The sequence below is a fragment of the Phyllostomus discolor genome, chromosome 6 (genome assembly GCF_004126475.2).
Source record: "Phyllostomus discolor isolate MPI-MPIP mPhyDis1 chromosome 6, mPhyDis1.pri.v3, whole genome shotgun sequence".
Taxonomy (NCBI): Eukaryota; Metazoa; Chordata; class Mammalia; order Chiroptera; family Phyllostomidae; genus Phyllostomus; species Phyllostomus discolor.
Genome location: NC_040908.2, coordinates 119999393 through 120023125, shown reverse-complemented (window position 1 = coordinate 120023125; position 23733 = coordinate 119999393). Strand labels below are relative to the sequence as shown.

General features: G+C 53.1%; 1 protein-coding gene across 3 annotated transcripts in view; it reads right to left on the bottom strand.

The window, feature by feature from the left end:
* The window catches only part of CHRDL2 (chordin like 2), a 32982-nt gene that overhangs the window by 4768 nt on the left and 4481 nt on the right, over positions 1–23733 (bottom strand). For 2 of the 3 annotated variants that reach the window (XM_028516239.2, XM_028516240.2), the window contains exons 2-9: positions 15786–15898; positions 12103–12196; positions 10155–10297; positions 7650–7743; positions 5875–5930; positions 3918–4086; positions 2821–3015; positions 533–706 (exon numbers count right to left, since the gene is read on the bottom strand). In XM_028516239.2, coding sequence (XP_028372040.1) covers positions 533–706; positions 2821–3015; positions 3918–4086; positions 5875–5930; positions 7650–7743; positions 10155–10297; positions 12103–12196; positions 15786–15898 — 1038 coding nt within the window. Of the gene's footprint in view, positions 1–532; positions 828–2820; positions 3016–3917; positions 4087–5874; positions 5931–7649; positions 7744–10154; positions 10298–12102; positions 12197–15785; positions 15899–23733 lie in introns of all 3 variants that reach the window. The other variant, XR_004903886.1, reaches the window with a different exon arrangement.

Below are 23733 nucleotides of genomic sequence, written 5' to 3'. Positions count from 1 at the left end.
TGGCGACACAAGTAGCCTGTTGAATAGGGTAAGTTTCTCACAGGACGAGAAATATATTCTGATTTTAACTTACCTTGGAGAGAGAGAATCTACAGTATTGAAGAGGCTAAATGAAACTAGCCTCGAGGCCCTCCTGCTTTGAGGATGCTGCGAGGGCCCTCCCACCTGAATAGACCTCCCCTCTCAAAAAGCTGGAATTCTACCAAGGGACATCTCTCTCATCAGGGTAGGCAGGAGTCTGTCCTGACTCCTTGCAAGGTGCAACTACCCCTTCCCCCCAGGAGAGGGAGCACTTGGAGGCCCCGGCATCTCAGAGTAGGTGAGTTTATCAAAACTGTCAGAGAATCAGACAGAATCAGCATCTTCTCTATCTCGGAATCAGGGACTCTCTGGAAGGGTGGCCAGGGACAGGTCTTCCTGGGCCAAAGGCACTTGATCAACAAAACGTGGCCGTAAGGACCCTGAAGGGCCTGGAGCTCAGGAAGGGGGACAGGTCAGAGGTACACCTAGCTGGGAGTATGCTGATGCTCACCTTTTACCAGCTTCCAGAGGTAGATGTCCACCTGCTCAGAGGCCTCACGCTCAAGGGCAAAGCGACGCAGGTTGTCTGGATGTGGGGACACTGACGTGTGCACGAGGACCCGGCCCGGCGCCTTCGGACACCGGGTAGCACTGGTCGCACTGTGGCCAGGGTCTGCCTTGTCCTCTGGGAGAGACAAGGAGCTTGTGAATGCTCTGTCTCCCCACCCCTGTAGGCTCAGAAAGAGGGGCCACTGGTCTGACATCCCCCTCAGGGTCTCTACGGTCCTTGGGAAACATCTGGTGCCCTGGGAAGAGAAGGAGGTCTCTGGGAAGAGAGAGGGAGCATCTCCCCCGTTCACCCCCATTGATTAGCACATCAGAAAAGTTCCCACCCTTCAGGACCCAGCTCATCTTCTGCCTCCTCCAGGCAGCCCACAGGCCCTTGACCGCACACTGCCTTGCATTGCTTCACTTGGGCGTGTTTTCTCTTTAAAAGAGACCTGCCCAGTGAAGAGCAGGAACCATGTCCTCCAAGTCTTTTGAGTCACTCACAGCAAGCACAGGCTCTCAAAGGACATGCACGCCTTGAAGGTTTGCGAGGGCTGGAGGGGGTGATGGCAGTGATGCTGACGGTGGCTGTGGTGGTAGAAGAGGTGGTAGGGGTGATCATGATGTGGCCACTGTAGTGGTGGTGGGGCGGTGGGGGTGAGGGTGGAGGTGTGGGGAGTGGTGCAGATATTGTTTGGTGCCAAAGTGGATAGTCTTAAAGCTCTGGCATGCCGGAATTCCAAGACCATTCTCCAGAGCTTCCCATGTACCAACATTCCCTGACTGTTTTTCAGGGACCGAAGGGCTAAGTCCCTACATACGCCTTCTAGACTCTTACTAGTTATGAAGCCTTAGAGATGTCCAGCCAAGAGCTGCCGCAGTCTCGATATTTTCAGAGGAAATGGACTGGGTGCTGGTGGCAGGGCCCAAGACCAGGTGTGTTTGTGAAGCAGCCCAAGGGTGAGCCTCAGCCAGGCTCACAGCGAATTCGAGTTGAGCCCTGTCCCCTTGCCCCTGGGGTCCAGGCACAATCCTGTCATGCTCCCTCCCTGACCCTGTCCCAATAGCATATTACTCTGACAAATAATAATTATTTCTTGTTTGGATACTGATGTACAATTCATGAAGCATTTTCACTGACTCTGCATCTGAAGCTCAGAAAGGTAAAGTGACTCGCCCAAGCTCACAACAGTGAGTTAGACGAGTCGGTCGGTGCGCAAGTGAGTGCACACTCCAGTTTCCTGACATTCAATGCCGGGTCGGTGGAGACCTAGGGTGATTGCAGCCACTCGGTTATGTCGTTTGTTAAATCAGTGAGTTGTGAGAATTAAATGACATATGTGACACCACCTGGCACTAGTACATTCTCAGTGCATCCTTCCCTCCTCCTTTTCTTCCCCACTCCTCTCCTTTCAGCTTTTCCAACCCAGCCCTGGAACAAGATGCGGTCAGGGCACAACCTCACCCTGCGCCTTCAACCCCACCTGCTGCAGGGCACAGCCTGCCCCTCACACGAGCTACGCTTCTCAACGAGATGCCCGGATGTCCCCTTCGCACTCACTAATCCTAGGGTCACATGACATTGTCGAAAGCACTCAGCCAGCAAGTCTAGAAGCCTGAGTTCTGGGTCCAGCTTCACTACTACTTTGCTGTATGACTTAGGAAGTCTCTTCTCTTCTCGGGGTCTCAGTTTTCCCATATGCAGATGAGGGTTGAAGGAAAACAACAGAGGTCAAGGGTATGTATGGTCTTTGCAGTCAGACAGACGAGGGTTCAAATCCCAGTTCTGTCACTCACAGTGAGCTGTGTGACCTAGAACAAGGTATTTATCTTCTTGTTCTTTGGAATGGAGACAGATACCTGCCTTGTCTGTCGTGGTGAGGATTACGTGAACTCATGCCTGCAAAATGCCTACCTGGTAAATGCTTAGGAAACATTGGCTATTCCTCTTTAAAAAGTCCTGATATCCTAAGACTTCAGAGAACCCAGAACACTATTTGAGTCTATGTATATATGTCTGAGGGCCTCCGAATCTGTCTCTGTAACATAAGATGGTTCCACAGTAATATATTACAAGCCTGGCATTTTCCACGGCTGCTTCTAACATTGTGCATCTAAAACCACTGCATTCTGTGGCTGTGAGTCCGCTTTCCATCCCTGTCAGAGACGTCCCAAGTGGCTGAGCCCTGGGGAGAGAATCCCCACGCTCCCTCCGGCTAGTGCCCCCCTGCCCCCAGCATCTCTTCGTACCTGGGCAAACCTTGCAGCACTTTCCAGCCACTTTCTCGGGGTGATGGCAGGGGTACTCAGTGGGGCAGGTCACCCGCTGGCAGTCCTGGTGGCCATCCTGACAGGTGCACAGGATGCAGGGCAGGGGTCCAAAGGAGCGAAAGGCTGGGTGCCACACTTCCCCATGTGAGTATGTCTTCCCACCATGCACACAGGCTGAGCCAAAGAGGGCAGAAAGGGAGCAGGGTCAGTGCCTCGGACCCTGGCCAGAGTCCAGTAGTAGGTCGGGGTGGGGCCTTGGGGACTCCCTGCTCCACCAGTCTGGCCCAGCCACACTGCCAGTGAAGTGGAGGCCAGGGTACAAAACCGGTCCCATGTCCCTGACATCCCGCCATCTCAGCACTCAGCACTGAGGTGTGCCCAGTAAGGACTCGCTGAAGACAGAGAATCCTTCTCCCGCCCTCACCGGCCCCTCTGGTGGAGCAAGGAGGGGGATGGCCTCACAGTGGGAGACCTGTCACTACCTGGCTGTGCAAGCTCTGGCTGATCCCTTCCCATTTCTCAGTCTCAGTGTCCCATCTGTACAAAAAAGGCTGGGACAGATGCCTCTGTAGCCACCTCCCCTCCACCGCCAGTCAGGGCGCCCTTCCACTGCCGCCGTGGCTGCCCGCGTGGCTTCCCTCCCCGCTCCACCTGGACTGTCCTCGGGCAGCCCAGCTCTGCTTGCTCCTTCCTTTTTCAAAAACTCTCTGCCAGCACTTCCTTTGGGAGTGGCGATTATTTACATGTCTGGAGCCCCTCAAGGACAGGGACCACTTTCCGCCACTCTGGTCTGTGCTCCTCAGTTCCCAGCAAATTTGTGGCAGATGCTCGTGGTTGTGCTGACCCACGGTTCTAGTTTCGAGACTGGTTCTGTCAGTACTCTGAGCCTCAGTGTCCTCACCTGTCAAAGGTGGGGGGACTAGAGGGCACTTTCAGTTTTGATGTTCTATGAGTCTATAAGCTCACAGCAAATTGAGATTGGAGACTCACTGAGTCGGGGTACAGGAGTTGGGGGGTAGGAGAAGTCCGGGTCCCCCTGTCCCACCTCAGGGGTTGAAGGAGGTTTCAGTCCCCACCTTTCTTGTGTTTCTCCTTCAGGACAATCTTGACTGTAGTGCTGCCCGCCCCCTTTGGTCGGAAGTGGCGAGGAATGAAGCCCAGAGGGGAGCTGAGCCCAGTGGGGGCCGGGGTGCCCAGGCCCCTCTTTCTCCCACTGTCGCTTGAACAGGGATCCTGGGAATGCCTCTGCAAAGGACAGGAAGGATGGAGATCACCGATGGGCCACTGTCAGGGAAAGAGTGGCAAGACAGGCTGCATTGAGCGGCCTGAGGGTAGGCACCAGCATGACTTCCCAGTGGGGAGGGGGCGCAGACTAGGGACCGAAGGAAGACCTGGATGAGGCCTAAGATATGCTCAGACAATGGATCCTTGGAAACTCGAGGGAGACTCCTTTGGAGATCTAGCCTCCACCAAGCCCTTCTTAGCCCTGTCAGAGCAGGTGCCTTGGGGCTGGGTGGGCAGAGGGTATGAGGCTTTATCTAGGTGACATTAGTGATTAGGGACCTGGAGAACTTAACATTTAAGAGATAGAATGTGACACTGTAGTGAGGATGAGGGTCAGGAAATTCCTCTTTGTCCGAGAAGATTCAGGTGAGGGGACAAGGAGACAGGCCGCTGAAGGTCCCACCAGAATCCCATGGAACAGGAAGATGAGGAGCAGGCCCATTCAGAGGCCCCCTTTCCTGAGCTCCGGAGCCCCTGCCCCTCCAGACCTGCTGGGAGGGCTGGCAGCGATAGCAGAAGGTGTGCGGTGAGGGGAGTGTATGGGGCAGGGGCTCCGAAGCTCATAGTGTGGGGATTGGCAGCTCTCGGCCACGGGAGAGGAGCAAGTGGTCTGGGAGCAAGTGGCAGGATTTCAACCCATCTCACTGACCCCAAATCACTCACGTTCCTTCTTCTACAGCCCCTTCCTACCCCGTACAGTTTCAGTTGGTCCTTTATATTTGGACTGAACCCACAAGAGCTCCCAAAGCATACACTGGGTCTCAGGCGCCGGCACATGCCCAGACCCCTAGGAGGCCCCTAGGAAATGCTTGTCAGGTGGAATAGAGGCAAGAAGGAATCGAAGAGCCCAACCCCCAAATGGTGACTTGCCCACATCACCCAGCAAGTAGCTGCTCAGGGCCTAGAACTAAGCCCGGGTAGGTTTCACTTAGCACACTGCCTCCCCGGGCGAGGACGCGAAGGAAAGGGGACGGCGGGCTCAGGTTCTGCAGCACAGGAGGCCCCCATCCGAGAAGGCCCGGCTGGGAAGGGGATGAGTTGGCAGAGGAGAAGGGGAGCTCATCGGTCAGGCCCCTGGGGAGTCTCGGGGAAGGGGAGCCCAGCCTCCAGTCCCCCAGGGTCAAGGTGACCCAGGCTGCAAGAGCAGGTGCCGTTGTTCACATTGCAGACAGACAGCACAGATGTGGGGGAGGGGGCACTTGAGTCAGCATGTGAGTCCATTCTCCCCCCTCTTTCCGCTCCAACCAGAGAGAGCTGGGCAGTTTAGCTTATGTTAACTCTAGACTAAGACTGAAAGGGGCCAAGAGGGGGTCGGGGACAGAGTGGTAGTCCCCAGACAAAGAGCCAGCACCTTGGAGCTAGGTCGGGAAGTCCGACCCAAATCAGAGGCCATGCCCTTCAGGGGATCCTGCTGCTCAGAGGTGGCCTGAATAAGGACAGACACAGGCTGTGGATGGGACAGTGTCAAAGAATTTCCCAGGAGGGAAATCGGCAAGTGTGGGGCCTGCTCCTGTTTGTTTGGGGCTTTTTCCTCGGCCCCTCCTGGCCCATCAGTCCTGATGGGAGCCATGGTGGCAGGCTAGGACCAGGGGCTGGACATGGTGGGGCTGATGCAGCTGACCCAGGGGACAACTGAGAAGTGAGGACAGTAACTACTATTGCTTGCTTTAGAGTCATGGAGACTTAGGCCCTGGACCCCAGCCCGCCTCACCTCCTCTCCCCACCCAGGCAGTAAAGCTGGGCACTCACCACCCCGCGGTGTGACTGTGTGGTGTTCTCTTCAGCTGATTTCTCACTCGACCCATCTGGAAATGCAAAGGGAAGTCGGGTCAGCCTCTGCCTCCTCAGCCTTGCTGGCTGGAGCCCTCAGGCCTCCACCTCCAGGCTCTGCCCCTCCAAGGCCAACTTAGCAGTTGGCTCTGCTAAGGGGAGGGGGCTCTGCAGCCCCCAAGCACCAGTGAATCCCTTTGTACCAGTGGGGACTTATTCCCACTTCTCATTATAGCCTCTCCTCACCCTTGGGATGACAAAGTCTCTACATCTGGGGTGCTGCGTCAGTTTCCACACACTGACCTCCTGGTCACTATCGGGACTGAACTGCTTGGTTGAACCAGGGCCCCTTGTTCAGTCCCCATCACGGACGGCCCAGAATCCCATCCCTGCAGCCTGCTTGGTTGCAGTTCCCTGGGAAGCCACTCTGTCCAGCCACACTAGGAGTCACCAGGCCTTGGTCTACACATCACACACCTGCACGGCTCCCTCCAGCTGGGACACCCTAGGACTCTGCTGTCTCCCACCTCCTAGGGCGCCAGTCCACAAGGCCCTTTGGAGCCCTGGGACTTCCTAAAGCCTGAGTGGGCTCCTCTCTTCCAAGCCCCTGTATCACATATAGTCTGGCGTCCTCCAAGCATTCTTGGTTCAAAGACCAAGCACACTGGAATTAGACTATCCATTAGAAACCACTGAGGCCAAGGGCTCAGTACATACATGGCATAGCTGAGGCCCAGAGAGGGGAAGGAACCTGCAGGAACCCCCTGGAAGAATCAGGACTACGCTGGAGTCATCTGGCTCCTGGTCCAGTGCCCTTCCTCAGCACCATCATCCAGGGACGCATTCTGCTGTGGTTCACTCCCCTCCCCAAGTCTGTCTCCTCCAGGAAGTTTTCTCACTCTAGCCCACAGGGAACATCCAACCATCTGTGCACTTCATTCTGCCTAAGCCAGTTGCCCTTCACCAGCGGATGTATTCGCCTGTCTCTGTCCTCTACAGAGATTCTATCTGCTTGGCACATGCGCTCTGAGCCCTGGTGACCCCAGACCTGTGCCCAGCTCTGCTGTGAGGCTGGCAGAAGGAGATGTGGCCCTGCCTGTACAGATCCTTCTCCTGTGCCTCTTCTGATCCTCTCGGCCTCCTCCAATTGCAGGGACTTCAGCAGCACCCCCGACCCCCTCGCCAGGGCTGTGGCTGTCTTACCTCAGGCTCAGTCCACCAGCACCTATCCTCATGTACAGGCCTCCTGTCCATGTCTCCCTCCCCCACTCCACTCCTGCCTCCTCGTGTTCCCAGGGCAGCCCAGCACCCACATATGCATTCATAAGAGGGGAGCACGAGGGACTTCAACATGGGGTGAATCTGGACCAATATAATTTAGCAGCTGGGGGACAAATTCTTACTCTTCCTGTCAACCCCAGACTTTTCTGAGAAGCAGGGGATGACTTAGAGCAATAGGTCACACTTGATACCAAGCAGAGGCATTCTTACATTGTTTCTCCCTCCTTTCCTGCCTTACTCCCCCTGTCCCTCCTTCCCGCTCCCTGAGATTGCAATAAAAAATGCACATCAGCCTCTGCAGCAGGCTCAGCTTTCTGGGAGGGCTGGGCTAAGCGCCCCCCACCCCCCACCCCTTGAGGAAGGAAGGGTCTGCTACATGCTGGGTCCCCTGAGCTCCCCCCTGCTCTCACAATCCATGGCTGGGTCTCTGGGGTGGGATGGGTGGGTACTGCCCGATCTAGGGACAGACTCACTTTTGCAGGCCTGGCAGCAGGAACTGGGCAGCGGGAGGGGTGCAGGGCAGCCTGGTTCCGGGCAGGTCATGAGGCCGCAGTAGATCTGGCCCTCCTGACAGACAGAACAAACAGGAGCTGGGAGATGAACTCTGATGAGGCTCAGCCTTGGGGCTGGGAAAGGCCCCTGCCCTGGAAATGGAGGGAGCAGCAGAGTGACTTGGGCGAGGCCCAGCCAGTTCCAAAGAGGGGTCCTCTCTGCCCTCCTCACTCCCACTCCAGGCCCTGATGCAGCATTCACCCTTCAGCTTCTAAAGAGTTCACACCCTGTCTCTCCCTAGGCTCTCACCGCCTTCCATCCTACAGATGGGGAGAGCCTGCGGAGGGGTCTACACTTCCTGAAGTCAGAGACACAGCTGGGCAGAACGGACTAGAGCCCAGTCTTTAGGATTTTCCTACCAAAATCAACATCCTTCTCCCCTGGCCTAGGAGGGGGGACCCAGCATAAAGGGAGAAACATGGGTGGGGGATACCTTGGGCTCATCTTGCTCTCACTGAAAACCCTAGGTCTGCAACTTCAGGACCCAGCCTGGACAGCAACACTGCAGGGGAAGGGCCTTCTGGGAATCAGGGGTTCAGATGACCTTTGGTGAGTCACTTCTCTTCTCTGGGCCTCAGTTTCCTCCTCTGTAAAATGGGGGCACACCCATCTGGGTCATGAAGATCAAGTGAGGGGACAGTTGTGAAAATGCTTTTTAAAATGTAAGACACTTAAAAATGTAAGACATGTTAAAAATGGGAGGAAGTGATATTACTTCAAGGCTTTCCCTATTCCTTTTTCAATGAGCCTCAAAAATAAGGATTCTGCCCTGGCTGGTGTGTCTCAGTAGACTGAGTGCCGGCCTGCAAACCAAAAGACTGTTGGTCCAATTCCCAGTCAGGGTACATGCTTGGGTTGAGGGCCAGGTCCCCAGTTGAGGGCATGCAAGATTGCTGTTTCTCTAATACATCAGTGTTTCCCTCCTTCTTTTTCTCCCTCTCTCTAAAAGTAAATAAATACAATCTTAAAAAAAAAAGGATTGTGATCCCTCAGACAAGGCCAGGAGTGAAGTCAGACCCATATAAATAGGTATGAGAAGAAGGAAGGGGAGACCCAATCATCCAGGGAGAAGGGACAAGAAATCACAAGAACCCTTTCACCCCCACCACCATCATTTCTGTTTCTTCCCACAGCCCCTCCCTAACCCAGGCCCTTGCTGCTTCATAGGAAGCAGCACGACACAGGGAAAGGACCATGGGTTTTGGAGTTATGTGGCCCTGGGTCTGAATTCTGGTGCTGCCACTTAACTAGCTGTGTGGCCTTAGAGAAGTTGCTTAACTGTCCTGAGATTCAATTTCTTTATCCAATATCCCTCTCCTAGGGTCACTGGGAGGTTGTATACAAACATGAGGCATTTCTATGAATCTAGCAGATATAATGGAGTAGGCCACTACAAGAGAGTCAGGCCCTGTGAAAGTAATCACTCTCTTAGTTGACTTATAAGTAGTCACTCTCATTTGTAAGTTGTTTGCTCGGTAGCATGGGCACTTTAACGATCAGAGCCCTAGACAGAGAGGCAAGCCTGAGAGAAGTGGCTCATTCAAGTTCATCCTGGGAACCACAGCAGAGCCAGAGCTCCAACACGGGCGTCTACCACCTAGTCTAGACCTCCTCCCCGTGCATCACAGCTAAATGTGATAATAATTTGAAACAGAGAGGACACTGGAGATCACCTGCTCAGACTCCCTATGCACACAAAGGAACCGAGGCCCGGAGAAGGTTGGCCATCAGGGAGTAAGGCAAACTGAAGGGCAGGAGTTCCTCCCAGCAACGCACAGACGAGGAGCTACGTCCAGGGTAAGACTGGAATGCTGACCCCCTGAGAACCTATAGCAAGGCCACACCTAGAACGTCCCCCCAAAGGAGGGTGAAGGCTCTCCAGAGAAGGTCTTGTTTGGCTTCACTGTCTGTACGTTGTTAACACTGCAGAGTCTGCCCTGCCTGTCCCGAGGCTCAACCCTGACCACAGCATCAGGGGTTTAGGCAACTTCAGATTAAATTCCACTTGGCTACAGTCTGGCCTTGTCTCTGTGGCCCAGGACTGAGAACTGATCATTCATTCATTCATTCAACAATCATTAAAGACACCCTTGGTAGGCCAGGCCCTGGGCCAGGAACTGTGGAGGATAAAGAAATGAATTGGGCATGTTCCCTCCCCTCCAGGGGAGCAAAGTCAACTGGGGAGAAAACAGATGGGCAAATGGCTGTGCAAGGTGACCGGTGCTGTGCAAGGCAGTTCAGGAGGGAACAGAAGCCCAGAGAAGGGCAGGATCTTGCCAACCCCTGGTATCCCTTTGCCCCTAAGCCCATTCACTCTCACTTCGCTTTGAGGAGGGAGAACAATCTCCCTCCCTCCCAGTTCCACCACCTTGCTTTTCACGCTCAGACCACTGGTCTGGGCTGAAGAGCAGGCAGGAGGCTCTTACGGTGCAGCTGCAGAGGACACACTGGTTGGGCAGGCGGGAAGGGAACAGCTCGTGGGCACTGAACATCTCTCCATGTTGGTACACGGTCCCATTGTGCTGGCAGGACTTTGGGGGGGCACGGAGCCCAGAGGGGGTGTGTGGTTCTGCAGGTGGGGAGGGGAAGGGGGAAGAAAAAAATGAGGTTTCATGTGGATCTAAGAACTTTGCCAGAATTCACCTTTTCTGAAGATTTTGCATTTGATCACATCTTGGCATTTAAATCAAGTTCTGGCCTCATTCTTTCCAGACAGTCCCCATTCCAGTTAACCAAGAAGAGGTCCTGCTGACACCTCCCTCTGACTTGGTCACTCTCTCCCATGGCTGCTCACCATGGCCTTTCAGCCCCCAGTGTCTGAGCTGGTCCTGACTAGCGCCAAAGGCAAGATCTGCAGCCTCAGCTCACTGAGCCCCACTCGGTGGGGACCTGCGTTAGTTCATTCAACTTTCAGCGAGCATCTATGGTGCATCTGCTCAAGGTGCTGGTGACACAGCAGTGAACAGAACGAAGTCCCCTGTGGACTCGGATCCTAGTGGAATCAGATGACTAGACCGTCCTTGTGCTTGGTGTGAGCTCCTGTCATTCACTGGCCACCAGAGCCACCCTCCCCATCACCTGCTGATCAGCCAGTCCTCATCCTGCCAGGTGGAGGGGTAACCCTCTAAGGCTCCCACCCTGAGAGAACCTATTCATCTTCTCAGACACCTTTACTAAATGCCTTTTATACCAGGCACAGTGCTGGGCATTGGGAATGGAGTGCCGGACAAGACCCAACCTCTCCCACTAAGAAACTCACAATCTAATTGGTAGAGAGACATGCCATAAACAGTGACACTGTCACATGGTAAGGGCTAGAGCATCGAGGAGGAGCCACTAACTCAGCTGAGACATTGGGGCTGGGGTGGAGGGTGGTCAGGGAATGATGGTCTGAACTGAGTCACAAAGAACGTGCAGAGCCAGGCAGGCGAAGTGGGGAGAGAGAGAAGCATGTAAAGGGGCCTGGGCACAGTCAGTGAGGATCGGCCAGGACCCCTGGAGTGAGTCTCAGACAGCGAAGAGGCACGATGCCCCTTCACCAGCAGGCCAAAGCTCAGAGCCCCTGCCCCTGCGGGAGTCCTGAGCCAGGAATCTCTGTGACCCAAGCAGAGCCATGGTCAGATCCTACTGCAGCCTCTCTTGAAAAATGAGTCCCTCTATATCCACTCCACACAGGCCCCCAGCTCACCAGCAGAGCCCTGGTTCCAGAGTCTAGAGGCTGAGGCTGTAGCCTGGAGCCTCCCTCATCCCCTTCTTGAGGCTTCTAAGGACACACCCTCCTCTGAACAGCTCCTCAGCCCGCTCTTCTAAGCTGGCCTACAGACTGGCTGCCTCTCATTGGCCACTGGGCTATGCCAGTTTATTCGCACACTACTTCTCCTTTCTTTTTCCTCCTTAGAATCCCAGTCTTAGAGACTCTTAGAATCTTAACATCATGGAGCCATAGACATCTAGCATCAGGACACACAGAGTCCCTGACCCTCAGCGCTGGGGGGAATCTCCGAGTACACCTCCTCCAACTCCTTTGGTCATCCAGGGATGTAATCCTGGGCTCCCTGCAGGGCCTCTGAGCCCCAGCTCACTCACGCCCACTTCCACCGGCAGGTCCACTTCCTCTGGCTTCGGCCAGCCAGAGAGAGACTGGAGCCCGAGAGTGCCATCAAAGCCCATCCAGCCAAGCACAGCTACTTAAGAACAAGTAGTTGCCACTGATCCGGGCCTCCTTGGGTTTCTTCCCCTGAGGACCTTTGTGCCTCAGTACTTCTGGTGACCAGGGACTGCCCCTTTCATTTCAGGGACCTCCGTCAGCCAGAAGCCTGCATCGGGGGTGAGAGAGGGGTCAGCGGGCACAAGGGGATGAAGGAGGCTACTTACCCACACACCGGGGACAGCACTGCTGCGGCTCCGTCACAGGCTGGGGGCAGTGGACAGGTGGGCAGTGGAGGCGGTAACAATTCACATGGGCGCTCTGAAAGGGACACCGTGGTCGGTCCTGGTTCCAAAGAGCCACTGCCTCCCCTCCACCCCCGAACCTGTCCTCTCCCCAAACCCCACCCCAGCTGCAGGCACTGCACTCATTTTAAGCCTGTTACAGGATAGAAACAATGAACCCATGCGTCCAGTCTTTCCCTTTCCCCATGCACTCGTGGGGCCGGCCCATCCACGCACCGCCCTGACCACGGAGGAGGGCACGGTGCACATGGGTTTGTGTCCCTCTCGTGGTACGTTTGAGACACACATGTTAAAGCCTTGGGTTACTTCTGCATTGGTCTCAGCTATATTATCTTAACCCCAGGACTGTGTTCTTTGACCTGTGATGGGGACGGGAACAAGGCTAGAAACCTGACGAGGAGAAGACTCAGGGCTTCATGGTCCACTCCCTGAATTTCTGGGAGGTCCGTGACCCTGCACAAAGCCCTGGCAGTTGGCACCAGAGAAGGAAGGGCCCGAAGTTTGTACGCTTTTTTGAGTGCAGCAGATGAGAGACAAGGGAGCAGAGAAACACAACAGAGAAAGATGGAAGCTGGAGACAGAGGCGCCACCAACCCTTCTGGCGGCTTTTCCAGTCCTAGGCCTGCTGCACCTGACTCTCCCCTGTTGTTATAATGTCCGTTGTACATCTGTGTCATCTATTCACCGTGACTTTCCAAGAACGAGGACCAAGTCTCTTTCTATTCGTCCCTGAATCGTCAGCACAGGGCCTGGCTCCAAGCTAGTACCCACTATAGTTCGAATGAATGGACGAGAGCCAGGAGAGGAGGAATAGATAGTCTCTCCCTTAGTTGAATGAAGCCACCTTTGTTCAAATTCTGGAGTTGGCAAGTTTGTTTCCAGCATCCTTGCCCACCTCAGCCCCCTGACGGCACTTCTCCCGGAGGCAGCGCCCTCCGCTCCGTGGGAAACCCTGCATGGGGCCCTAGTCCCTCTGGAGCCACTGCTTCCCAAGGACTAACCTGGGCTAAGAGGCATCACTGAGTCCATAGCATGAGCTGAGCTCTAAAAGGGGCCTCCTCGAGGCCTGGCATGCATGGGTGCTTAATAAGTGTCCAGAGGGTGAACTGAGCTCTCAGACGAGAAAGGAGGGTGGAGTGCAGGGAACTGCACGGCCTAAAGAGATAGAATCTCTTGATTCTGGCCTAGAAGGATCCGAGGGCTGGAGATGATCAGCGACATGCAGCAGAAAGGAAGATGGAGACAGGCTAGGGGTTGAAAGGGGAGAGGGCCCTGCAGCTCAAGGGTGCCTCTGAGGAAAGTCCTAACAACCATGTATTGAGTGGCTACTAGGTAGGTCTTTATGTTATACAGAAATGTATTATCTCACTTCACCCTCTCACGAAGGATGGCATCGAGAGGTAGATACCATCATCCACACTCTCAAAATGAGAAAAGAGCCTCCAAGAGGTTCAGTTGCCTAAGATGACACAGCAGGTAAGCACCACCTCCAGGGCCGTGTGCTTTCCACGCTGCTGCGCTGACTGGGGTCGGGCACTCGTGCGTTCACTCAGCATTTACTACATGCCCGTGGAGTGCCAGTGACGTAGCAGTGAGTGAGGCTGATAGGTTCCTGCTCTCATGGGGCTTACATCCTTGCAGGGGGAGACAGACCATAAAAAATAAACACGGAGGAACAAGATCATAATCACCCAAGGTAATGTGATTGAGTGCACAAGGTTGGACTATTTTAGAAACAGCAGGCAGAGGAAGCCTCATAAGGAGGTAACAGTTATGTTATGGTCTGTGAGATGAGAAGGACACTTTGAGAGAAGATCCAGGGGAAGCCCATTCCAGGAGGAGGGACAAGCAGGAATGAGCTGGGAGTGTTGGCACAGGTAGGAAATGAGGCTGGAGAACGAGGCAGAGGTCAGGCCACATGGAGCCACAGCAGGGAGGGCGAATTCTGCTTTCTGTGCACAGAAAAGCTCCTGGAGGGCTTCAGGGGCTTCTGGGACGACACGATCAGTTTTAGGTTCAGCAAAGATCCTTCTAGCTCCTGTGCGAAGGAGGGATTTCGAGAAGGGGCAGTGAGGCCTGCAGGGGGTAGCATCCAGGGGAGAGGGGAAGGCGGCTGAATTAGGGGGTGACGATGGTGAGGGAAGTGAAGGGGTTCAGGGTATATGTTGGGGATGTTGACTACAGCTTTGAGGAGAAAGAAACGAATTAGCTTCCGGGGATTACAAAACTTGGACTTTGTCAACTGGACCACATAATATGTCTGGAATTTTCTGTTTTGGTTTCCTTCCTGTTTTTTGGCTGTATTTCATAAAGTTCTTTTTGAAAAGCTGACTGGCTTCAGATGTGCTATGGAAAACCAGAGGGAGGCAGTCATGGAAGGCTGTGTCCTGCTGGCGCCAGAGTTCCACCTGGAGCCAACATGGTGGACGTAGTGGGGTGTCAGAGAGAAAGGCCCCAGGAGGAGGGAGACCCCAGTGATCAGAGTCAGGAGAGGGGGTGGCCCACACCCTGTCCACCTCCCAATGTCTCTTCAGACGCTCTTTTCTGTTCCCCCCACCCGAGCTGAGGATGGTTGTAACCAGGGAGTCTCTTACTGGCCTTCTGCATTCCCCTCTTGGCTTTTGAAGGAAAAGAGAAGGTGTAAGGTATGGGCCCCAGCTGGGAGCTAGGGACACCCTGCCCCTGGTACCAGTTTCAGACAGACTGATGAGGATGTTATGTCAACCAGGCTGGGCCCCAGGCAGTGAAGCAAAACCAAGGATGTTTCAAGCCTCCTAAATCATCCCCCACTTTCCTACCCTTCCAGCCTCATACTTGGCCTGAGACTACATGGAAGTCTCATTTGTTCTACCCTGTTAATTGTATAAGACCCTGTGGAGGGTGCTGGGTTGGAGAGGGGGTGGCAGGGAGAAGAGGCGAACAAAAAGACATGGTCTCTGCCTCGGTTTGTTCAGCCTTCGGCAGGACACTGAACTGGACATACATAAGAGAGTGCCCAGGATAACCTGCTCTCAGGGGCTCCACTAAGGAGGAGCAGTCACTGACAGACACAGGAACTATTATACCTGGCCAACCATGGTCGGGAGAAAGGGACAGAGACACTTATGTGGCATCCCAGAAGAAGAAAATACTTGCAGAGGAGGGATTGAGTGAGGCTACTAGTGGAGATGGCATTTGGTCAGAGCCCTGAGAAGCAAGCCCTTTGGAGCAGCGGAACTGGGGAATGCCTCCTAAGGCAGCGCGGCAAGAAGGCTGGAGGAAAACAGTACCAGGAAAGGAAGGACTGGGCAGCCAGGTCAGAAGGGCTGTTTTCTGCTACACAGGTGGCAGGGAGGCTGGCACCGGCAGAGGTGGAAAGAAGGCTGGGATGAGAGCTGACCTGTCGTGAGACTTACCTCTGAGAGGTGCGCAGCAGTGGTAGTAGGCACTGAGCACTCAGTAGTACAGCGGCATGGCCCCAAGTTTCTGATTCCAGAGCGCTCCTGACTTCCAGTCAGGCTTCCTCCCTCCCTCTAGGGTGACTTCTCTGGACGTCTCTCAGAGAAGGCAGTCATGGAAGTCATGACATACCTGGCGCAGGCGGCCAGGTGGCCAGAGGAACATACCTCAGAACAAGTACAGCGCAGGCAGTACATCAGTCCCTGTGGCTCCAAGTAGGGGTGCCAGCTCTCGCCGGGGGAATATCTCTTCCCGTGGAAAAGGCAGAACATGTCTGGGCCTGGCGAACCAACCAGTGCTCTGTCAGTCCCAGGAGGCTCCCGCCCTAAGACCCCGCCTCATCCCTCCTCCTTTCTGGTTCTAGGAAGGATGTCATCCGGCTGCTCAGGCAAAAGGGAATCCATTGGACATGCTCTCCCAGTCAGGGTGCCTGAACACAGGAGTCCGAATCTCAGCGTGACTGCTCACTTGCTGTGTGACTTTAGGCATGTCACTGCCCCTCTCTGAACCTTAACACTTTTTTCATGGGGCAATTAAGGGATGAAGCAGTACAAGTACTTTACAGATTTAAATTGTGGTATAAACGTTAGTTATGATGATTAGATGAATAATGTGAGGGCCAGAGAGGATAAATCGCACCTCTCAGGTCGCGCAGCAAGTCAGTCACCAAGCGGGGATGACTGCCTAAGTTTCCTGACATGCTCCTTTTGCACTCATAACACACTTACTTCCTTTTCCTGTCTCTCATTTTGCTTATTTATTCACCACATCTCTGTAACACCCCCCCGCCCCCCGCCCCTTCCTCTGCTGCTCCCCTTCATCCTCTCTCCCTCACCGCAGCAGCTTTCCTGCTTCCATGCCACACAGTACCACACACACGGTGTCCCTGGATCACGGGCAGCTGTGATGGAAAGTGCTTGAACTGGGAAAACCAAGTGCTGCCCCGTCAAAGGTCAGAAAGTGACTTTAATATCCCTAAAAACAGTCATCGGTACCACTGCAGTCAATTGGTTGCTGTGTCTGACTGCACATCAATTTTTTTTGTCATCTGCATATCAGTTGTCGACGTGGAGATGAACACTTCTAAAAACCTTTGAAATAATTTGTTTCAGGACGATTGACAGCTCTCCTGCGATCCTCTTTCTTGAAACCCCCGCCCCTCTCTCGCCTCCCCCAAGCAGTCTCCCGGCTCTTTCTACTCCCCCCCAGCACTCACCTCTCATCCTCTCATCCTCTCATTCTCTCATTCTCTCACAGCCCGGAAGCGGCAGCAGGTAATGCTCCCGGCTCCACCCCTCCGACTCGCCTCCTGCCCTATCCCTGGCTACCCTCCTCCACTTCGGTATCTGCTGACTTTTACAACCCAGAAGGGAGGCTATCACTCCTATAGGAAAACTCTACGTTACCTAAAGAATAATCTGAGCTCTTTTATGGAGGAACTAGGAGCACCAGCACAAGTGAAGGGTCCACAGAGTCTTGTTGAGTTAAATGAGATTAAAATACAGAGAAAGGAACCAACATTTATTGACTATCTTCTCTTTATATTAATGACCTCATTAATATTCTAGTTCTTAAAATTAAATTGGACCGTGCTTGTAAAATGCTTACTTAGCTCAGTTCCTGACACTCAGTTGAATGCTATTATCATGATAATCATGGCAACAATGTCCCTGCTGGATGGAAGTTACCAACTTGAATAGACATTGAACTCCCTGAATCACTGAGTATTAAAGCAGTACACTTGGGGGGGGTCACCCACAAAACTGGAATTCCTTCTCAGTGCTGGGGTAGGCTGGGGCTCAGCCTCCAAACACACAGCTCCAGAGCCTGGCAGCTCAGGGGCCACCCCAACCTTCAGGAAGTTGCCTTTGTAAGAAACTGAAATGGGCTTCCCTCTGGCTCCTTCTGTCTCTTGGGCCTCCCAGAACAAAGGTGTGAGGCCATGGTCACGAAGCTCTCAGAGTCCGTGTTTCGATGCCACTGGGGACTGAGGAACACACGGCTTACTTCCCTCCCTATCCTCTTCCCAGCCCCCCGAAGTAGAAGAGGGCATCAGACAGCAGATCCTATTCCCAGCAAGGCCCTGGCTGGCCCGTGTCGAATGAGCAGTGTTTATCTCTCAGCCTCCGCTGGCAGAGAGGGCGGGACACTGGCCCAGCTGGGGTGCTTGTCAGAGCCAGCCCAACTCTCCAAGGATTGAATAATGTCTTTCTTCCTCAGCCCCCTCCCCCCACCAGGGAGGGGCAATTGCAACACTGCCATGGCCTCAGGTCTCAGCCCTGTTGCTGAAGAAACCCTGTGCCACCTTTCTTAGGGCAACCCTGTAGCCTGGCCCCTGTGCCAATCGGCATCCCCTCCCCCTTGCCGCCTGCTCAGAGCGTGAAGACGGAGAGAAAGGTGGCAAGGCCAGGAGGCCCCTCGCCCCCACCAACAGACCTGGCAGCAGCTGAGAGTGTGGGGGGCCTGGCAGGCCATCCCTCAGCCCCAGGAGGCCTCCTGCAACCGCAGGCCCCACCTCACCACGTCTCTCCCTCTGCCTGTGTCCCTGCGGTCCTGGCACTAGCCCAGTCCTTGTAGGTGGCTGATGGAAGAAGCTCTAGCTCTTCATGGCACCAGTTCACCGGGACCTTGAGGAAGACTCTTCCCTTCTCTAGGCCCCATCTGCAAAATAAATTGTGTGTGTGTGTGTGTGTGTGTGTGTGTGCACACGCATGCGTGTGTGGTGGGGGTAAGGGGTGAGCTTTGACTTTCAAAGGTTTTCTGCACAGATAGTTTATAAATCTATGATTTCAAAATTCTAAGACTCCAAGGTTCTAGGTTTCCAAGGTTCAAGATCTGAAAATTCCATGTTTCTAAGAGCTACATTTCATTAGATCACAAAGCCTCTGGAATTGTACAATTTTGTGGTTCTAAGATTCTATCATTTTAAGCTTCCATGATCTAAGGTGTGTTTTTGGTCCCATACACTCAGACTCTCAGGGGCTCCAAGGGGAGTTAGGACAGGGTCCAGGGAGCCAGCGGGGCCTCTCCTGAGTGACATGGAGAAGGAGGCAAAGTCCCATATCTCCCACCCTTCCCTTCTACTCCCTTCCAGCCTCTGGGTCCCTCCCACTCCTGCCCTGGCCTCGGGCCTGCCCTGCTTTCTCTCCCCACCCCACCATCAGATCTCAACCCAGCCACCAGTACCCACATCTCCCCCTCTGAGCCAGGGGCCAAGTGGGTCCTCTCTCCCAGACCTTTTGAAGTTAATGGCCCTTGGCTGTGATGTCTAACCAGGAAAAAAGACTGTTAGTGGGGCAAGTTCTTATTTGAGAAAGATTATTGGCTCCATTTCAGGCTGTATAGAGATAGAAAAGCATTAAAATTAAACAAGTCTCATCCCCCTCAAAACCTCCCTTACTCAGTGAACCCTGGCTTTGGAGTCAGACAGGTCAGAGTTCAAATTCAATTTGGCTTTTATTTGCAGCCTGAGTTTAGACAGGTTTCTTAACCATTGCAGACCTCAGTTTCCACATCTGCTAAATGGGATGAGCAATAATCTCTACATCTTGGGGTTCTTGTAGAATTGTATCAGATAATATGTAATACGCCTAGTGTCTGCCACATATTAAATGCTCAATGAAATGATAAGTAAAAGCAGAACTGGATGCCCCCTAGATTTCCTAACAGTCTGTGTCTCATGGTATTTCTTTTACTCCCAGAATCCTACGAGTAGCCCCAGGCACCTATTAGGGCATGAACATCGTGATACCGTCACCGAGGTCAAATCTCCTGGGTCTCCTTTACAATCTCACCCATTTTCCTTCCTGAGGCTCCCTGTATCCTTCCAGCCCCCCACACAAGCCAGACTCCCACAACCCCACCTGGAGCCTACCCAGACCTCAGACCTCGGGCTGGGATGCAAGAGGAAAGTGGAACAGAAAGGCTGAAGAAGAGAGTGCGAGGGTAGGGGTGAGAGACCAGAGATCAGACTGGAGAGCGAGGCAGAGACTCAGATGGGCCTTGAGAGCCTGAGGGCAAAGGAAAACCACAGAAAAGCTTTAAACTGGGGCATGCCAGTGACCAGGTCTGCATTTTAGAATATCGATGTAGCCCCAGGAAAGGAGAATGGACTGGAGGTCAAGACTCAGGCAGAGAGACCAGGGGGAGGCTGTTGCAGTCATCTGTTTTGAGATAGTGCTGGGCTGGACCAAGAAAGAAGCAGTGCCCACGGACAAGAGTGCAGATTTGAAGAACACTTAGTAGTCACAGAGGGCAGGCTTTGGGACAGACCAGACACAGGTGGAGAGGGTAAGGGAGTGGTCAGGATGGGACGGACCTCTCACGCCTGAACAGGCGAACCTGGGGACCTCGGCACAATAAGCGGCACATGCTGTTATCACTAGTTACAATACATTGTCACTAGTAATAGTAATACTACGTCCTGCTATTCATTTACTGAGGTTTTTGTATATCAAGTCTTATACGAGGTCTGTCCAGAAAGTATCCATCCATGTAATATGGAAAATAGACATTTATTGAAGATGATACAAGATACAAGAAACATTGTATGTAAGGCAATGACATCTCAGTCCCCCTCAAAGTAGGCACCTTCTGACTTCACACAGTTCTCCCAGTCACCATCAGCTGCCCCATTGTATATTCCTGAATCTCATGGACGGTCTGAAATCTCTTCTCATTCAAAGGTGATTTTAGTTTTGGGAAAAGGCAGAAGTCCCAGGGCACCAATCTGGGCTGTAGAGGGGCTGAGTCACCTGGGTGACTGGATGTTTTGCAAAAAAACTCTGCATGAAATGTGATGCATGAGTGGGCACCTTGTCATGATGAAGCTGCCAATCACCAGTTGCCCATAGCTGCAGCCTTCTGAATCATCTGAATAGTTTCCATGGAGGAATGTTCAAGCTTAGTGCAAAATTTGGTATTGATTCATTGCTCTACTCACTCAGTCATTTTGAATGCAACAGCCACACAGCACACATGCTCACTCAACGGTGTCTACCACCTCCACTGACTAGTGCAGTGAAGTCATCATTGTTCATGCATATGTATTCCAGTCCACTCTCCTTAGCTGCCAGGTTACATTGATGTTGCACAAACTGTTCTTGTTATATTAACAATGGCTGGACTTTCTCTGGACAGACCTCGTACATGTCCACAGGCCTGGTATGTGACAAAATAAGACACAGTCCCTACCCTCAAGGAGCTCACAGTCTGATGAAGAAGACTCCATACAGTTTGACAAATGCTGTGACAGTGGAAGCCTAGGCTCTTCACAGAAGGCTTCCCTGAGAAGATGCCTAAGCTGAACCTTAAAGGAGCTAGGAAGGTGCAGATGGACAGTAGAAGCCTCATGCAGAGGCACAGAGGTGGGGTGACCATGGTTCATGGAGGCTACTGCAGGTGGCTGGGGTGTGCAGGGTGCTAGTCCTCCCTCCTGCAGGAAACACCCACTTGGATAGGCCACAGCCAGAGCTCTTTCTCTACCTTGCCACTGACTTAAAGTGACTGGACTTAGTTGACCTAATCCGAATTCAGGGCAGCAAGGTTTACCAGATGGAATCCAGATGTTAGCAGGCCACCCCAGCCTATCAAAAGTTAGCTCCCGCCTTTTTCCAGAAAGTTTTTTCCAGAAAAAACTCCCTGTGATAGCCCTGTTTTCAGCCTCATCTCCTGTTGCTGAATTTTTCATTCTTTCACCCCCCCCCCACCCCATCCCCACCAGGCTCCTTCACACTTCCATGTCTCCCCTCATGTGAGCCCCCACCTCCAATGTTTGACCAACTCCTCCTCATTCTCCAAGAGCCTGCTCAGGTGCTACCCTTCCTGCAGAGCTGCCCCCGCCCCACCCCCCACCCGGCCTCGGCCGTTGGGTTCTTCTTCCTTACTCAACCATGAGCAAGAGGCAGATCTCAATAGTTTTTGTATCTCTAATGCCCTGCACAGAGCCTACCTAGAAGTGATGCTCCGTAAATGAAGGTGTAATGAAAGAAGAGAAACTCCAGAAGAGGAGATGACTGATGGGCCATACTCCTGAAAACCACTTTCTTTAACAAAAAGAGAACTTCATTGTGTGATAGGAGAGCCAAATCCCTCTTAGCACTTTGATTTTGTTACCTAAGAGAAATTAGCCTTTGACCTCCCCTTTCCAGCTCTTGCCATCTGAGCTCCCAAACCCCATCCATACCAAACACGATGGACAAAACTGCCAGGAGCGTGGGAAGGTAGAGGGATGAGCGATTCCATGATATTCACATGTAAGACAAAATTTCCAGACTATCTTACCCAAGGTCATCCCACACTCTGCCTTGAAACTCTCATGCTGTTATAAAGGGCTCGTAGTAGGTAGTTAGGAGTGGGTAATGTGGCTGAGAATCCTTCCAATAGGAAGCAGAAGAGACAACCAGAAAGAAGCTTCTGAGCTACAGGGGAGGCTGGAGGGGACCAGGAAGGGCTGAGGTATGAAGAGAGAGGCCTGGAACTGTGGCTGGCCTGTCCCCAGCCTGCAAGAACTCGGGAGACCTGAGTGAACCAGGCTGCGCAGGAATGTGAGAACGTTTACATCTTATCCCTCGTGCCCACAAGACCATACTTTCTCTATTTATTTATAGGCCCCTTTCCACGCAAACAAACTTGCTCCTCGCTAAGACATAAGCTCTGTCCTGGGCACTGGTACCCGATGTGGGGGGCCTCTTAAAGGAATCAGAAATGAAAACCTCAGCTCCTCAGTGGCTGAGCTGTGTCAGCTGTAGCTAAAGGGTCCTCACTTCTCTGAACCAGACTCCTGTTAGCTGGCATGTGACAGATATTTAGGAACATGGAATAACCTCAAAGGAGAAAAGTGTCAGACCAGGAAAGGGTCAGAGATGAGACTGTTTGCTTTCTCTTCTGTTTTGGACATATACACTTAGAGTCACAGAGCCTGAGAAATTTAGGAACTGAGAGATGACATCCAATCCTCTATTTACAGATGTGGAAACTGAGTCTCAGAGAAGGGTCATGACTTGCCCAAGGTGACTTATGCAAACTGCCACAAACTCCAATGCCAGCATTCAGATCTAAGGGGCTGCTTATACAAACACCCATCCCCTAAGGAAGAGAACCAGAAAAAATGGCTTTAAATCGCAAACAAAAGGATTCAGGTGAGATAAAAACAAGAATGCTGACTACAAGAGTGGGTAACAGAAGACTGTGGAACAGCCTGCTCTGGGAGGGGATCCTGCCCTCAGGTGGGGGATGCCTCAGAGGATCTCTGCACTGCAAGTCCTAGGGACGCCACTCTCACACCAGTCCTTTCATTTGGAGTTCAGGGGATTCAAGGTCCCTCTCCCAAGGCCTGGTGCCATGGCCAGTGGCTGGGGGAACTTGAGAGTACAGTCCTGGAACAGGTGCAACAGCTGGAGCAACTGTACAGCTGTTGCCTGCTCTGGCTCAGCGGCCTGCAAGCGAGTGAGTCAGACAGAGACCTCTACTGGTGAGATAGAGGAGGTGCAGAACTGCCCAAACAGAACCAGAGAGGGGCTTGCCTGGAGCCAGATGTCAGGCCTTCACTTAGACACTGACCACCTGCTATGTACATCTGGACAAATGGATGGGGATGCAACTAACCTGGACAGCAGGACAGGGTCCCCACTTGTGAGTCTCCTTCTACACCCACTGTCCCAGACCCCCTAGGTACTTTTTCCTGGTGTCTCGGGGTCTATCTACTCCTCCCAGTCAGAGCAGGAGTATCAGGCTGCAGACCCACTCACCTCACCTTCCTATCTTCCCTTTCTAAAGGCCCAAGAAGACTTAGAATCAAGGCAACAGCATCTTTGGATTTTAGAGTCTTAGAATCACGGGATGCCAGAGCATCCTCAATGATTACCTATTCGGGTCCAACCATCTAGCTCTACAGCTGGAGACACTGAGGGGCAGAGAAAGGCAACATGCCCTGTGTCACAGCTGGCATTGGTGGTAGAGGCAGAGCTAGAGCCCTGACCTTATGATTCCAAGTTTGTCCTTTGCACCACATCATGCCATGGGAGCTCCCTTCCCACCACATCTCTGCTCCTGGGTTTGGGACTCTGTCACCTGGGAGCAGAGAGCAGACACTTTGAGTCCCATAGAACAATAGCC